This window comes from Schistocerca serialis, chromosome 2 (genome assembly GCF_023864345.2).
Source record: "Schistocerca serialis cubense isolate TAMUIC-IGC-003099 chromosome 2, iqSchSeri2.2, whole genome shotgun sequence".
NCBI lineage: Eukaryota > Metazoa > Arthropoda > Insecta > Orthoptera > Acrididae > Schistocerca > Schistocerca serialis.
In genome coordinates, this window is record NC_064639.1 from 852,658,620 (window position 1) to 852,674,271 (window position 15,652).

The 15,652-nt window shown below is 38.3% G+C and overlaps 1 protein-coding gene across 1 annotated transcript in view; it reads left to right on the plus strand.

Annotated features, from left to right (window-relative positions):
- Positions 1-15,652, plus strand: part of LOC126456463 (uncharacterized) — a 274,840-nt gene that overhangs the window by 245,425 nt on the left and 13,763 nt on the right. The window contains exon 7 of the mRNA XM_050092214.1: positions 10,203-10,467. Coding sequence (XP_049948171.1) covers positions 10,203-10,467 — 265 coding nt within the window. The remainder of the gene's footprint in view (positions 1-10,202; positions 10,468-15,652) is intronic.

Consider the following 15,652-nt stretch of genomic DNA (forward strand, 5'->3'; position numbering starts at 1 on the left):
CCATGTACTTTCTATCAGCGCTCACAGTATTCACAGGGCCTTATCTGCTTAAGCATATAGTATAATATAAAATACAGAATTGCAGAATGGCAGTATTTAGCAATGATTACAGCAGAACAATATGTTTTCTCACTGCAATATAGAAGAATGCACTGAAATGACATAAATGATAACTGACAATCAAACGAAACATCTCCAACATGAGCAACAGAGCTAACGACAAAGATGCAAAAGGAACTGAAGGAAATACTTGCAGGCATCTCGTGTCAATTAGAGGGTAAACTTCTACAGGTTCCGTAGTGACTGAGGTAATGTTTTATTTAGGTTAGGACTTCTTTTAGTCGTTTTGTTAGAATCTGTTTTTAGGTCTCGATGGGGCATTACCTAAATGTTACTGCTGAGTGTAGCTGCTCTTACAAACAGCAGTCCATACAAGCAAACCAATTGCGTCTTTACCTGTGGTTACTCATACTTTAGGTACTGGGGCTATGCACGGTTCTGTTTAAAAAGACCGGCCGCAGTGGCGGAGCGGTTCTAGGAGCTTCAGTCTGGAACCGCGAGACCGCTACGGTCGCAGGTTCGAATCCTGCCTCGGGCATGGATGTGTGTGATGTCCTTAGGTTAGTTAGGTTTAAGTAGTTCTAAGTTCTAGGGGACTGATGACCTCAGATGTTAAGTCCCAGAGTGCTCAGAGCCATTTGAACCATTTTGTTTAAAAAGAATAGTTTGATGTAGTCATAGGGTCAAGCCGTGAACGTCTGCTTTCATGGCCCACAGCTAATTTGCTGCAAATAATAACCTGTAGCTGTAATGCTGCAGTCAAGTAGTCTATGCATTGACTAGAATTTCGAGTGAATAAAATACACAGAAATATAAAATAAAAGATAACTGAATAATTTAATAAAAAGGGTTCTACTCTAACGTCTGTAATTGATGTATACGACAGAGAATAATGCTGGATAATGTGAATTCAAGAACTTTCCGTCTTCAGGCCACGAATGGCCTACCGGGACCATCCGACCGCCGTGTCATCCTCATGGAGGATGCGGATAGGAGAGGCGTGAGGTCAGCACACCGCTCTCCCGGTCGTTATTATGGTATTCTTGACCGAAGCCGCTACTATTCGGTCGAGTAGCTCCTCAACAGGCATCACGAGGCTGAGTGCACCCCATAAAATGGCAGCAGCGCATGGCGGCCTGGATGGCCACCCATCCAACTGCCGGCCACGCCCGACAGTGCTTAACTTCGGTGATCCCACGGGAACCGGTGTAGCCACTGCGGCAAGGCCGTTGCCATATTAGGGTAAAGTACAGACAAAAAATACCCTTATCAAATGCAGTAAAGTTAAAGGTTCAGAGTACAACATGATGATTCACAAATTAACGCACTTGATATGAAGATACTCTGCCTATTCTCAGTTTCATAAATCAAGTGGTGAAAGCCCTACTATGGAGCATATTCAGATCTAGCGAAACATAAAGTCCCCTCAGAAGTATGATAGCGACCGTTCACTGCCCAGGAACAATCACCTACATGACTGAATAGCACACGTTCCTTTACACAGGTCTTCCTTCTTCCACAACTCCACGCAAAATGTCCCGAATCGCTCCCTTGAGCTTTTGACTCGAAAAGCCCCCATTTCCATTTGACTCCAGTAGAGTTCCGCCACTGTCCAACTGTCATTGGCTGAAGGCCATCCCCACCGAAAATACATCACTCTACAGATATGATTTGATTTAACATGGCCTCTTCCTGGACTAAACAATGTTAAACAACAACATTTAAATAAAGACATGTTATAAACATTCTTTCACACTCAGATAATTTACAATAATTATAAATAAAGGTTTTTCCGTAAAAATATATGCCAGAATTCTTGTGCAAGTGCGCTCATGTTAAATGACTGTAGATTATCGCTAAACATTATTTAAACAATCATTTATGCCTTTTTAACAGAAGTATCTTTCAGTTTTCTTTTCAGTTGTAGTTTCCGTCAACACATGCCATTGGCCGCTTTTAAATTAGCACAGTTTTTTAATAGCACTTGCACTCAACATTTAAATGAAATTATTGGCAAAATAGTAAACTATTCATTAAATAAAAAACAAGTATAAAAAATGTGAAATACTCATGCTGCATTCATTTGCTGTGTAAAAATGAAGAATATGATGTTCTGACAAACATTTGCATAATGAAGAAGAGGTAAAAAAACTTCGTAAATCAATAAATAAAATAGATACAGATATGTAGCTTTCAGTGATAATAGCTGTAGTACAATGCTATCATGTGGGGTATCATTTGTTGAAATCGTATGAAGGGATTAAAAGTTGTTAATTCAGAGGTTCTTTGTGTAAATGTTTATTCACTGTGAAATATTAAATCTGCAGTTTTAAAGACATTGAAATATAGTTGTGTCTTTTGATAAGCCGCAATTTTCGGAAATCGCAGGTGTATTCAGATTTTCACTAACATTTGACTGTGCGCTATTGTCGAATCTCAAATAACTGTAACTTTGTCATCTTTAAGTTTTTCTGACACTCCGCCATTTCCTGGAGCATCTTCTGCACAGAGTACCTGCGAATAACAGCTGTTGAAATTCCTAGCTTTGGGATTTTTCCCCACATCTGGTCTTCGCTAACGCGCGTGGCTCTAGCGGAAATGGCAGCCCGTCCAGCCGCATTGTGCTATTGGCAGTAGGGCTGCACACCTTCACAAACAAATTCAACTTACATTGTACCAGTTCTAGGTGGCCGACTAGCTTCCCTACATACTCGTTACATTACATCGAGCTAAAATTCAGTTTGTATAGTAAGGGCACGTATAACGCCCATTCTATTAAGTATGTGGGCTAGTATGATATCCGTGTATAATACTATATGTAGTTGTAATTACCTCTCCAAATCTGTTCAGCAGTTGCCCATATAATTCCTCCACACTACGGTTTTGATTCCTCACAAGGTAAGCAACGTTGCAGAGGGAGAATCTCATCTAATGTTACAAACAAATGGGCTTGCTTTGGAAAATCACTAAAGATATACAATATTCATCAGAACAGTCAAAAACTTGATGGCCTACTCTCACAAACAGGAAACTGTGCTGGGAAAGGACAATAATACTTGACAAAGAGTGTAATACCATCTGATGCCCTGTGGTGACCTATGATAACAGTGGTGACACATAGGGCTACTCACAAGAATTTCAGTTTCTACTAATAGAGTATTACAAAGAGGAATTGTTTGAAATGGACAGTTAGGTGCTGGTGCTACATGAGTTGTGCCATACAGAGAATGACAATGGCATCACCAGACTGTTTACAAGAGATGCATTTGCTGCTAACAGTGTATAACAAAGTTAATGTTGCTTCAGTATTACTGCATGCTATGATGATTTGCAAAGATCTAAAATCAATGCACATTTTTATTTTAAGATACTAGCTAACATTATCATAGAGTGTTTGATGCAGATGCTGATTTAGATTCTTCAGTGATACATCTCTTAGTTTTCCAGATGCACTGTAGGTCAATTGTGTGTTTGTTCCTTTTAGTAGTTCACAATCAAGTCACCTACTTATTTATGTAATTAAACTGATATTATGTTTATAAAGACATTATTATTGGCTTAATGTTAAAGACTAACCAGGAAAGAGAGGGAGAGAAGTTAAAAAAAAGAGAAATAAAAAGAAGGCCAAATTGCATCTCTAATAACATTATTAGAAATACAGTTCTAATGACATAACCGTTGAGGAAAAGGTCAGCAAATATAAAAAGAGAGAGAAACTGAAAAAAATGACAAGTTTAAAAAAAAAGGCCAAGATGCGCATGACAGCTTTCGCTCTTGTTTCACAATATGTAATCAATGAGTGGTCCAAATCAATAAGTTATTTTGACCTTTAATCTTCAATATTTTACTGTTGGACAGTGTAACATTTTATTTAAATTTCCACACCATAAATTGAGTGTCCACTTATTATTCCAACCATTCTTTTCATGTTTCATGCTTGAATTGAAACACTTTCATTCCTAGATTATAATTTTCAAAGAGATTATTTTATCCCAGCGCCATGCATTATTGAGACATACACAGGCAAGATTTTATACCATTTCTCATTGCACAGATAGATTTTTCAGGTTGTGACACAAACATCATCAACCTAATTTCTATGGTTATTGTAACAACTGGGAAAACACTGTGCTTAATATTTTCTAATGTGGATTACATTACCATAATTATTTTGCATTACTGGTGGAAGTTATAACTATGGCATAAAACACTAAGTATAGAGATTATCATGTTGACTGCTGTTTATTTAGGAATGTACCATGTGATGGCCCCCCAAAAAAAGTTCATTCCATGAAATGACAGTATCTCAGGGATGTGTTGATCATATCAACAATACCTCTTAAACTATGAGACTGTAAATAAATTTGATTGCAGACAGCAGCACATAATCAGGTGATCATAAACTGTATGCTACCACCTTTCTCTCCCAGTTAGATGTTTTGTAACAAATGAGCTCTTTTTATACCTCTAGACTTTCACCTTATTCCTCTAAGTTTTATTTAACAGCACTACCACTGTTTAAAGATTTTTTATGGGAAAGTTAATTAATAATATCATTTGAAATTGTCTTTATGTTACATGCTCATATTTTATTTGGGCAATATTCCATTGTTTCTCATCTTTCAAAAACCTGGCTTACCTTTTCCTCTAATTTCTACAATTCACACCTTTCCCATTCTAACAATGCGAGGAGTTGATTCATAGTAAGTAGACTATATTTTCATCAGGTTTTGGGCAAAAAAGTAATCATCTAAGGGAAACATCATAACCAGGTATGTGGATCTATTAATAACATAAATTCAATAAGTATTTTTTTTCAAAAGCAGCACAAGTGGTGTACTCAACATAGACTATTACCAAATGAAAGAAAAATACATATAAATATTATCTCAAATGTGTCCAAATGAATGAAAAGTACATGTACATTTTATCTGCAGAAACAGCTTTACTTTCCAACAGTTGATGATGCAGTATTGCCACATTTCTAGTAATACTAATGAAGATATCTTATAACCATTATGGTGTTTGAAATTATGAGGAATCTACCTAGCTGAGTCTTCTGAACAACAGCATTATTTTTTGTCTTTTGGTGGTAACACAACAAGAAATAATAAAATTTCTACTATGAATTCATTCTTACAGATATTATGATGAACAACAGAAATCTAGAAATTTGTTTTTGACCCTTTCCAATATGTAAAATTGTGTCTAATGACAAAAAGTACAAATAGATTTTATATCATTTCTAGAATTTAGAAGGTGCTCTAATTCAGGTGTAAAGATTTAAGACAAAATGTCAACAGATATAAAACTGCAAGTTACATATCTATAGAGCTTCTACAATAACCATCTATCCATCCATCCATCTATTCATTCATTCATCTAAATATGATCAACCTTTTCATGACCCTACAAAATACATGAGCTGCAATTATTTAAATTTTTTTAAATACCTGTTGTTCCATATTATTAAAGCAATAGTTTAAAGGTTTAAAAATTCAGCAACACTAGTCCACCAGCATACATTACACACTAATCATCATGGGTTGTGCAAAAATATGTTTCACTCATGTGTATAACTATTAAACAACAATACCATTCATAACAGCAGAGATACAAGTTAAATAAAAAAGGAATAATGATTATCTTTGATGAGGGGGTACCTTTATTTGAGTGGGGTTGGAGATACATTCCCTTTTTATGAATATTAATTCTAAAATGAAATGACTTCTGTTTGTTTCAAATAAACTAGATCTAATAAAATAATACAATATACATCTAAAACATTGAGTGAATGGTATCATAAAAAACTACAATGTGCAAGAAAGATTCCCTGTCATCACACACTTAACACATATTTGACATTGTTTATATAGTTGCTGAAATTTGAGAGTGAAAGATATTTTGGAATCAGTTGAACCGTGTATATCACATCTTTTAATGATTGGTAAATGTGATGCAGATAGCTGTGTACTATAACTGTGATGTTTGTCTACCCTATTCTGACTCAAACTGATATCGTCAGATTTCAGTTTTTGTGATGGTGATTTACAAAAAATATTGAATCTCAGTGGTGTGACACATGTTAACTAAATTTCCTCTACTGTTGACCTATGTAGCTTGTTTCATATCAACCAGTGTGAGCAACAGAAATCAGTTATAGACCTTCTGTTTGCTCAAATGTTTGTGAATGACAGTGTTAAAATTGTCCTACCTAATATTAAATTTCTCTAATGTGAGTCTTAGAAATTCTCATCAACCACAATATTACATGTTAATGTGCTCACTGACAATTATACCACTATCAATAGTTTCTTTTCCAAATGAAAAGAGTACATGTAAGTCACAAACATATTTTATGCTCTGTACACTTGTGCCAATATGTTCCCATAGATCTTCTTCAAACAATCTGTAATAAAATTTGATGTTTGTGTATTGCTCAATTGTATTATGACGAGACTCTTCTTACTCTGTAAATGCGACTGGCCACAGCACATGAATATGCTTCAGTTTAGTGTGTTCAGTGGTTTGTTACAACTGTCAAAATCTGTCTCTGTGCAAACTCCTTTAACACATCAAAATTTCTGGCAGGTTAAAACTGTGTGCCATAAAGGGACTCAGAACAGTGGACTTTGCCTTTCACTTGCAACTGCTCTACCAATTAGAGGCAGGAGACAATTTACTGATGGTAATAACGCTGTGAGAGCGAGTTGTGAGTCATGCTTGTGTAGCTCAATTGGTTGAGCACTTGCCTGTGGAATGCAAAGATCTTAGCTGCAAGTTCTGGTCCAATACACAGTTTTAATATGCCAGGAAGTTTCATATCAGCTCACACTCCACTGCTCGTGAAAATTCATTCTGGACCTTTAAGACATGTTGGCATTTGGATATCAGGCAGCTCATTGTACCTTTTAGATGTAACATGTACTGCCCGAAAATTGTTACTGGACTATTTTATTCCTGTACATCTTGACTCATTACATTTTGCAAAAAATACTCCTTACCTGAATCTCCAGAATTCTTTTGCAAGTCACATGTGAAACAATTCAATGCAGAGCTTAACAGATTGCGGCAGCATGTAAGTCAGTAACACATGGAACATTTCAGTTCCATTTGGCTGGTATATCCCATAAATTATGGAACAGTATCCACACAATCCCTGCAGTTTCCAGTATTCACAACAGACTTCTTTTAGAATAAAAGAGAAAAAAAGCTACAGAGTAAAAGTAGTACTACTTTGTGCAGGTGGTACCACACAGTTCATAAATATTTAAAGAAAGTCCTATTTTGTACTACCAAAAACTGCTGCTAAAAGAAATACTCCTTCACTATCAGTTTGAGATAAAATGATCATCAATGAACACCATAAAATGATTACATCAATCTGTACATTGTCATAACTATATATTCTGGTGACAATAATGACAGAAGATATTATAAAACCTTCAATTTTACAATTAATACACTCAAAGTAAGTATTATGCACAAAAATTTAATATGTGAAACAATAAATAAAGAACACATGAAACATAATAAAATGTCCACCAATAGGAACAAAAAATAATAACAAGCATAGGTATAATATTCTTTGCCTTGCCCTAGATTAAATAACAAAATCTAAAAACATCAGCTAAGAATCAGATCAAGAGAAAGGCAGATATTCAAGAAAAATTATGTTATTTTCAGATTAGCATGACAATTAAACAATGGCCACTGTACACATTAACTTGCAGCTTGAATGAATCACATAAAAAACTGTATTTTGTTCTGAAACCTCTGCTGAGTGGGTCAGTTCATTTGTTTTTCATATTAAAGGTACATACATTGATGAGACTGCCACACCAGAAGAACAAAGTGAGTGGCCATTACAAAACATTTTCGTGCAAACATCAGTCCAGCTTCCAAAGTGACATCGCCTCTTACTAAGTTTTCTCTTCTTCCACAAGATGACAACAACATTTATGAAAAGATTATGTAACATTAGTAGGACTTTATTGTAAAGCTGTTTTGTAATGCCATTTAGCCTGAAGATGAGGTATAACCCCCGAAACATGTCACAACATAAATAAGTAATACAATAGTTGACGAAGTTTGTGACTGATAGTGGTAATTTAAAAAAACCTTTACATATTTCTTGAGACAGTCATGGTTGAAAAATAGTCAAAATAGCTTCAAATTCTATTATTTAGTTGTTTCACTATGTCAGTTTTTTTTTGATCTTGTGATCTGGAAATACTGGGACAGTGCTCAAATGGTTTAAATCATACCTAACTGGAAGAGTGCAGAATGTTGAAATAAGCAGTTCACATAATATGCCAAAAACTGGTGATTTCTCAAACTGGGAAACAATCAAGAATGGGGTACCGCAAGGTTCGGTCTTGGGTCCTCTGCTGTTCTTAATATATATTAATGACTTGCCATTCTATATTCACGAAGATACAAAGCTGGTACTTTTTGCCGATGATACAAGTATAGCTGTCACACCCAACAGACAAGAATTAACTGGTGAAATTGTAAATGATGTTTTTCAGAAAATCATTAATTGGTCCTCTGCAAATGGGCTCTCAACTTTGACAAAACACAGTACATACAGTTCCACACAGTAAATGGAATGACACCTTTAATAAATATAGACTTTGATCAGAATTCGGTAACTAAGGTAGAATATTCAAAATTTCTAGGTGTATGCATTGATGAGGGGTTGAACTGGAAAAAACACGCTGAAGATCTGCTGAAATGTCTGAATTCAACTATTTATGCTATTTGGGTCATTGCAAATTTTGGTGATATACATCTCAGTAAATTAGTTTACCATGCCTATTTTCATTCTCTGCTTTCGTATGGCATCATATTCTGGGGTAACTCATCATTGAGTAAAAGAGTGTTCATTGCACAAAAGTGTGTAATCAGAATAATTGCTGGAGCTCATCAAAGATCATCCTGAAGACACTTATTTAAAGAGCTAGGGATCTTCAGAGAGCTGCATCAAACCAGTCTCAGGACTGAAGACCACAACAACAACAGGGATCTTCACTGTAGCCTCACAATATATATATTCACTTATGAAATTTGTTATTAACAATCCGAACGAATTCAAAAGTAATAGCAGTGTACATGGCTACAACACTAGGAGAAAGGATGATCTTCACTACTCAAGGTTAAATCTAACTTTGGCTCAGAAGGGGGTACATTATGCTGCCACAAAAGTCTTTGGTCATGTACCTAATAGCATCGAAAGTCTGAAATATAGCCATATAGCATTTAAAAGGAAATTAAAAGAATTTCTTAATGGCAACTCCTTCTACTCATTAGATGAATTTTTGGATGTAGTAAGTGGGTAATTTCCCCACCCCCTACAAAAAAAAAAAAAAAGTGTCATGTAATATTTTGTGTAATGTAATATCTTGTATAGACACCTTTTATTAACCTGGCATGTTCCACATCATTACAAAGTGTTGTATTCATGATCTATGGAACAAGTACTAATCTAATCTGCAAATGAATACATACACACGCTTCAGAGCCAATTTTTGTTTGCTGTGCCATCAATTTTGACATAACGAGCTCATGCAAAACTTTTGGTGCTGTGTGTACATAGACCTATGCATTTTAAAGCAATATCATTTTTTTCAGTGTTACAGCATAGTCATGAATTGTGCTGCATAATCACTCTGCAGTATTTGCAGCTGTTGTGTTACACTATCAAAAGCCACTGGATTGCCCTTATGTTGGCTCTCCTCCCTTTAGTTGTATTTATTGGATTTACTTATTATTTACTGGTAGGAGCCACTGACATTAATGGTCATGCATTAAATCAGATGCCACACAAAATAATCCTCAGTATGCACAAGTATAACAACAATGCTAACTGGATATCTTTTGCACTCGATCAAGGGTAAAAAGCATAATCAGTGAATGAATGTGAGTACTAACTGCAAAAAGATTAGAGCGAGAAGGCCAGACGTCTTTGTTAATGCTAAATCAAGAATTTTTATGCCAAAATTATCTTAGGAGAGAGCAGCAATATATGTTCTGTATCAGCTGTATTATAAGCAGTTAAAAACCATTATTTTATTTTCACCATATCATGAAAATTACCACTGAAAATTTGTTATTTTATTTTGTTTCATTTTGTTTTATAGGAGCGATGGATGGTAACAATGCTGTTCCACCTATTTATATAACTAAGTACAATCGTTTTGTGGATAATATCTTAGATCGAATAAATCAGGTTCTGCGGAAGAGTTATGATCCAGTTAATGTACGTTTACATTCAAACAACAACACCAAGAAAAATGGCACAGCAAGTAGTAGTAATAAAAAGAAAAATGGCAACAAAAAGAAGAATAACAGTGTTCGCAGACCAACTAGTGGGCAACGAAAACCACATATTACAGGCAGAAAAAGGTAACTTATAGCTAATTTTTGTACTTTCAATACCTAAAAACATCAAGCAACTAAGAAAATGTAGTAAATATGTTATTGGTGTCTTTATTATGTTTTCAACAAAAATAATCAATTTTTGACAATGTAATTGGAATGATAAAAAAAATCTGCTACAAGTAGCAGCAGGAGTAAACACATGTAAGAGTTAAGGAAATGTGCAAGCTTTCAGAGCCAGTGGCTCCTTCTTCTGGCAGAATGGCTGAAGGGGGAAGAACAGGAATGAAGCAAAAGAACAGCCGAGGATTAGGAAATGGGGAGAGTTATGGGAAAGTCACCCAGAATGCTGCATCAGAGGAGACTTACTAGAAACTATAAAATTACAGAGAGCCAGATTGGTTGGTCAGTTCTTAGCTTTAGAACAATTATTTAAGTATTGTCAACAGACACATTTAAAACTTAAAAATCAACCCTGCTTTCAAGACTATTAGTTTATTCCTCAGTGAGCAAACAGGGATTTGTATGCCAATTAAAGCCAGTAATTGAGAAAAATATTTTCTGCCTGAGAATATTAACCTATTTTCTTTCTTGTAAGAATATCCTCAGTAAGAGTGCAACAGCAACAGTACCTTCTTTCATCCCTGAGGAAGGAACTAATAGTTGCAAAAGCTAAGATTAGTTTTTTTTTCTTTTAAATGAGTTTTTTAAGAGTAACTGCAAATTGTTCTTGAATATTATGGCAAACATTCAGGAAATCAGGTTCCAGCAAATTAGTGTGCTTACAGTGAGATATTTCACAATGTAGTTCTGGTGTTGGTTCATATGGGCTGTGGACCTCATATTAGTTAAGGAGGGAATGAAAGAGAGTTTACTGACACCTGATCATTCTGTGGGCTTAAAATCTGTCAGTCACACTGCTTGCAGTTGTTTGAAAAACACATTCATTAGGAGAGACTGACTTGCTCATGTAGCTTGATGCAGAGCACAGAGCACACTAGCTTAAGAGAGAGGAAGGTCAGGCAGAGCAGGGATGAATCCTTACACCAGATTAACAAGTTTCTTGGATAATTTTGAAAACCTTCACTCCTTTTTGTCTTATGAAATTATCTGCTGGTGCACTGAACCTAAAGTAAATAAAATGTTTATACAGAGGAAGCAAGTAGTAACAATATTATGTAAAGTGGCTGCACATCTTGCACAATTCTTGTTAAGGGTCTTCAGATTCTTACACTCACTTTCCAATGCAGTTGCTCCTTAATCGTTTTTGTTGCTGAGAATAAAATTAAGTTTCAACTGAGCCTTGATGTACACAACCACAATTCAAGATAAAAACTATTTTAATGTAGTCTTTCCCTCTTTGTCTATGGTTTTAAGTGGACTTATGTGCACTGGTGTCCGCTCTGGTAGCTGAGTGGTCAGCGTGACAGACTGTCAATCCTAAGGGCCCGGGTTCGATTCCCGGCTGGGTCAGAAATTTTATCCGCTCAGGGACTGGGTGTTGTGTTGTCCTAATCATCATCATTTCATCCCCATCGACGCGCAGGTCGCCGAAGTGGCGTCAAATCGAAAGACCTGCACCAGGCGAACAGTCTACCCGACGGGAGGCCCTAGCCACATGACATTTCCATTTGTGCACTGGTTGAAGATATTCAACAAGCTCCCATCTAACACAAAAGAAGAAGTTGTGAACTCCACCTAGTTCAATAGAGTGTTAAAAACTAACCACACACACACAAATTTGAAATAGCTCTTAATTATATGGCAACTAGTACTTTTCATAAAATCTGCATCATGAGTAGTAAAGTACTTAAAACAGAATTCAGTATTTACAGATTGATGTAACCATTTTCTTTGAAGAATGCCAGTGTAATCAAGTAAATATTAAGCTACCAATAGGAGATAAACAGCTGCCATTTAGTATAACTTGGGAGACAGCAGTATTTTTAAAGTAGTAGTTTTCTTTCTAAACTATCAGCTAAAATTTATCTGGCATAAGCATGACATGCCAAGCAGCATAGGAATACTCGAACAGTCCACGAGTATACTGCCGGTTCATAGTGTTCAATGGGCACAATATTTCGGCGATCAGACATGTCACTATTGTCAGGTGTGCTGACGAACTGAGCTCCTGAGGGTCGGCGGCTGATTTAAATCCCCTCCCCCCACGGGCCGCTCTCTCCACCATCCGTGCCTGCGCCCGTGCGCTGGCGGTCGCGAAGACGTGGGTGTCGGAATCTGTCGTAGCATCGATGTGCTTGCTACGTCCGCCCTGGTCGCCAGTTCATACTTCTTGCTGAGAGTCCTCTTAATTAGATTCAATGCTGGGTCCCAAGCCTTGCTGAGATTGTAGCCACAATCCTGGTTGATAAGGTCTTCTCTGCACCAGGGAAGATCTTATCAACCGAGATTGCGGCTACAATCTCAGCAAGGCTTGGGACCCAGCATTTAATATAATTAAGAAGACTCTCAGCAAGGCAGGGAAGATCTTATCAACTGAGATTGTGGCTACAATCTCAGCAAAGTTTGGGACCTGTCATTGAAAATGTAATTAAGAAGACTCTCAGCAAGAAGTACAAACTGGCGACCGGGGCGGACGTAGCAAGCAACTCGACGCTACAACAGATTCCAACACCCATGTCTTCGCGACTGCCAGAGCGGCCCACGGAGGGGGGGGGATTTAAATCGGCTGCCCACCCTCAGGAGCTCAGTTCGTCAGCGCACCTGACGATGGCGACATGTCTGATTGCTGAAATATTGTGCCTGGAACCAGCAGTATACCCGTGGACTGTTTGAGCAACAAATACGCTGGGAGAAACTGAAGAATCACAGCATAGGAATAGTTTATTGTTAAGACAGTGTAAAGATTTAGTTAAAATGATTTGCTTGTCTTCTGTTAATGTGTACCTTGATTTGTTCCACATCTCTGAAGGTTCCACTGCTTGAAGGAGCTACAGAACACAACAGTTGAGTGAATGAATGAGTACGTGAGTGAATGATCTGGGAAACCAGCCACCCAAGTATTGTTTTTAAGCAGCTTCCCTCATACTCATTTAGGTGAATGCTGAGCTGGTTTGCAATGCTCTGCTACGGAAAACAACTATAAAAATAGTTAATGTTAGGTACAACTTCACACACAATAGTAAGGAGAGGTTGGCAACAGAGTGGTGTGGCAACTGCCATCATAGGAAAGCTGGACAGGAGCTGAGATGATTAGGAAACGAAACATCACAGTAAATGGAAGAAATAGTTAACTTGTTTTTCTCCAAGTGAATGAAGATTCATTACAAATAATGAAGCAAGAAACAGAGTCCAGCTCATCAATGTTAACAAGGGAGACTATCACTGTGTTAAGCAAGAACTATGTCATAGGAGCTGTGACTAGAAAGCATCCACTTAGCACCTGTAGTGAAGTGGCTCCAAGCGCAAGTGAGCCATGTGTTTCCCACTGGCTGTCCTTTATTGTGGCAGCAGAGTGTGTTCATAGTCCAGAGCTGCTGGAGGCAAGGCTCAGCAGGTGTGCACCATTGGATCCAGCTGATCTCACACAACTGCTAGTGGCATCTAATGGAAATTTGCAGTTCTGCTACCAGCTGTAGAATTCCAGTGGGATGGTATTGGTACATGATACCAGAGTTAAAATGTGACACCATACAGAATGAAGGTTACACAGCACAGAAAGATACATATATAGCTTCTTTTCTGTGTTTACTTCATAGATTCTTACTTAAATTGCGTGAGTTTCGTATAGGAGGTGTAATTTCGAGTTTTAGTTACTGTAATCGTAATTTCAGGCAGATTGTAGCGCAGTCGTTAGGCATTTGTACAGGTTAGTTCATACATTCTTTGCGTGTTTCCCTTGCATTATCTAGGCACGGACTCGTGTTTCAGTAACTGTTGTTCAACATCGATTAGAATGGACAAGGACTGTGATTGCTGTGTTCGGATGAGGGCTGAGTTGTCATCCCTTCGCTCACAGCTGCAGGCAGTGCTGACTTCGGTTGCACAGCTTGAGGCTGTTGCCAATGGGCACCACTGTGGGGAGCCAGACTTGGGTATCATAGGAATGTCAACCTCGTCCCGTCTGTCCCCAGATCGGTCTGCCACTGTGGTTGCCCCGGTTGCTGCCCGCAGTGGGGCTGAGCCCTTGCCTGTGATTGATTGGGAGGTCGTTCCAAGGCATGGCAGGCAGCGAAAGATGTCCCCAGAGGCTGATCAGAAAGCCTCCGCGGTGCATCTGACAAACAGGTTTCAGGTACTGTCTCTGGCTGAGCCAGATGCAGCTGCCTGCCCTGTTTCAGAGGATGATTCTCAGCCTTCAAGGTCTGGGCAATCGCAGAGGGTGGGCTTATTGGTAGTTGGGACCTCCAATGTTAGGCGGGTAATGGGGCCTCCTAGGGATATGGCAGCTAAGGAGGGGAAGACATCCAGTGTGCACTCCGTGTGCATTCCGGGTGGAGTCATTCCTGATGTGGAAAGGGTCCTTCCGGATGCCATGAAGAGCACAGGGTGCAGCCAGCTGCAGGTGGTGGCACATGTTGGCACTAATGACGTGTGTCACTTTGGATCTGAGGAAATTCTCTCTGGATTCCAGCGGCTATCTGATTTGGTGAAGGCTGCCGGTCTTGCTTATGAGATGAAGGCAGAGCTCACCATCTGCAGCATCGTTGACAGAACCGACTGCAGACCTTTGGTGCAGAGCCGGGTGGAAGGTCTGAATCAGAGGCTCAGACGGTTTTGCGACCGTGTTGGCTGCAGATTACTTGACTTGCACCATAGTGTGGTGGGGTTTTGGGTTCCGCTGAATAGGTCAGGAGTTCACCACACTCAGCTGGCAGCTACATGGGTAGCGGAGGCTGTGTGGCGTGGACTGGGCGGTTTTTTAGGTTAGAAGGCCTCGGGAAAGTACAGGGTGGGCTGCTACCTCAAAGGGTGCATGGCAAATACAGGACGTGCTTGGATCAAGGAACAGTCGGAAGTTTAGTTGTGCTGGGAAAGTCCCTGAGCTTCAAGTGCTAATAGAAAGCACAGAAGCTAAAATCATTATAGGTACAGAAAGCTGGCTAAAGCCTGAAATAAGTTCTGCAGAAATTTTTACGAAGTCTCATACGGTGTTCAGGAAAGATAGATTAGATTAGGCAGAATTGGTGGTGGAGTGTTTGTGTCATTCAGTAGTGGTTTATCTTGTAGTGAGGTCGAAGTAGATACTCCG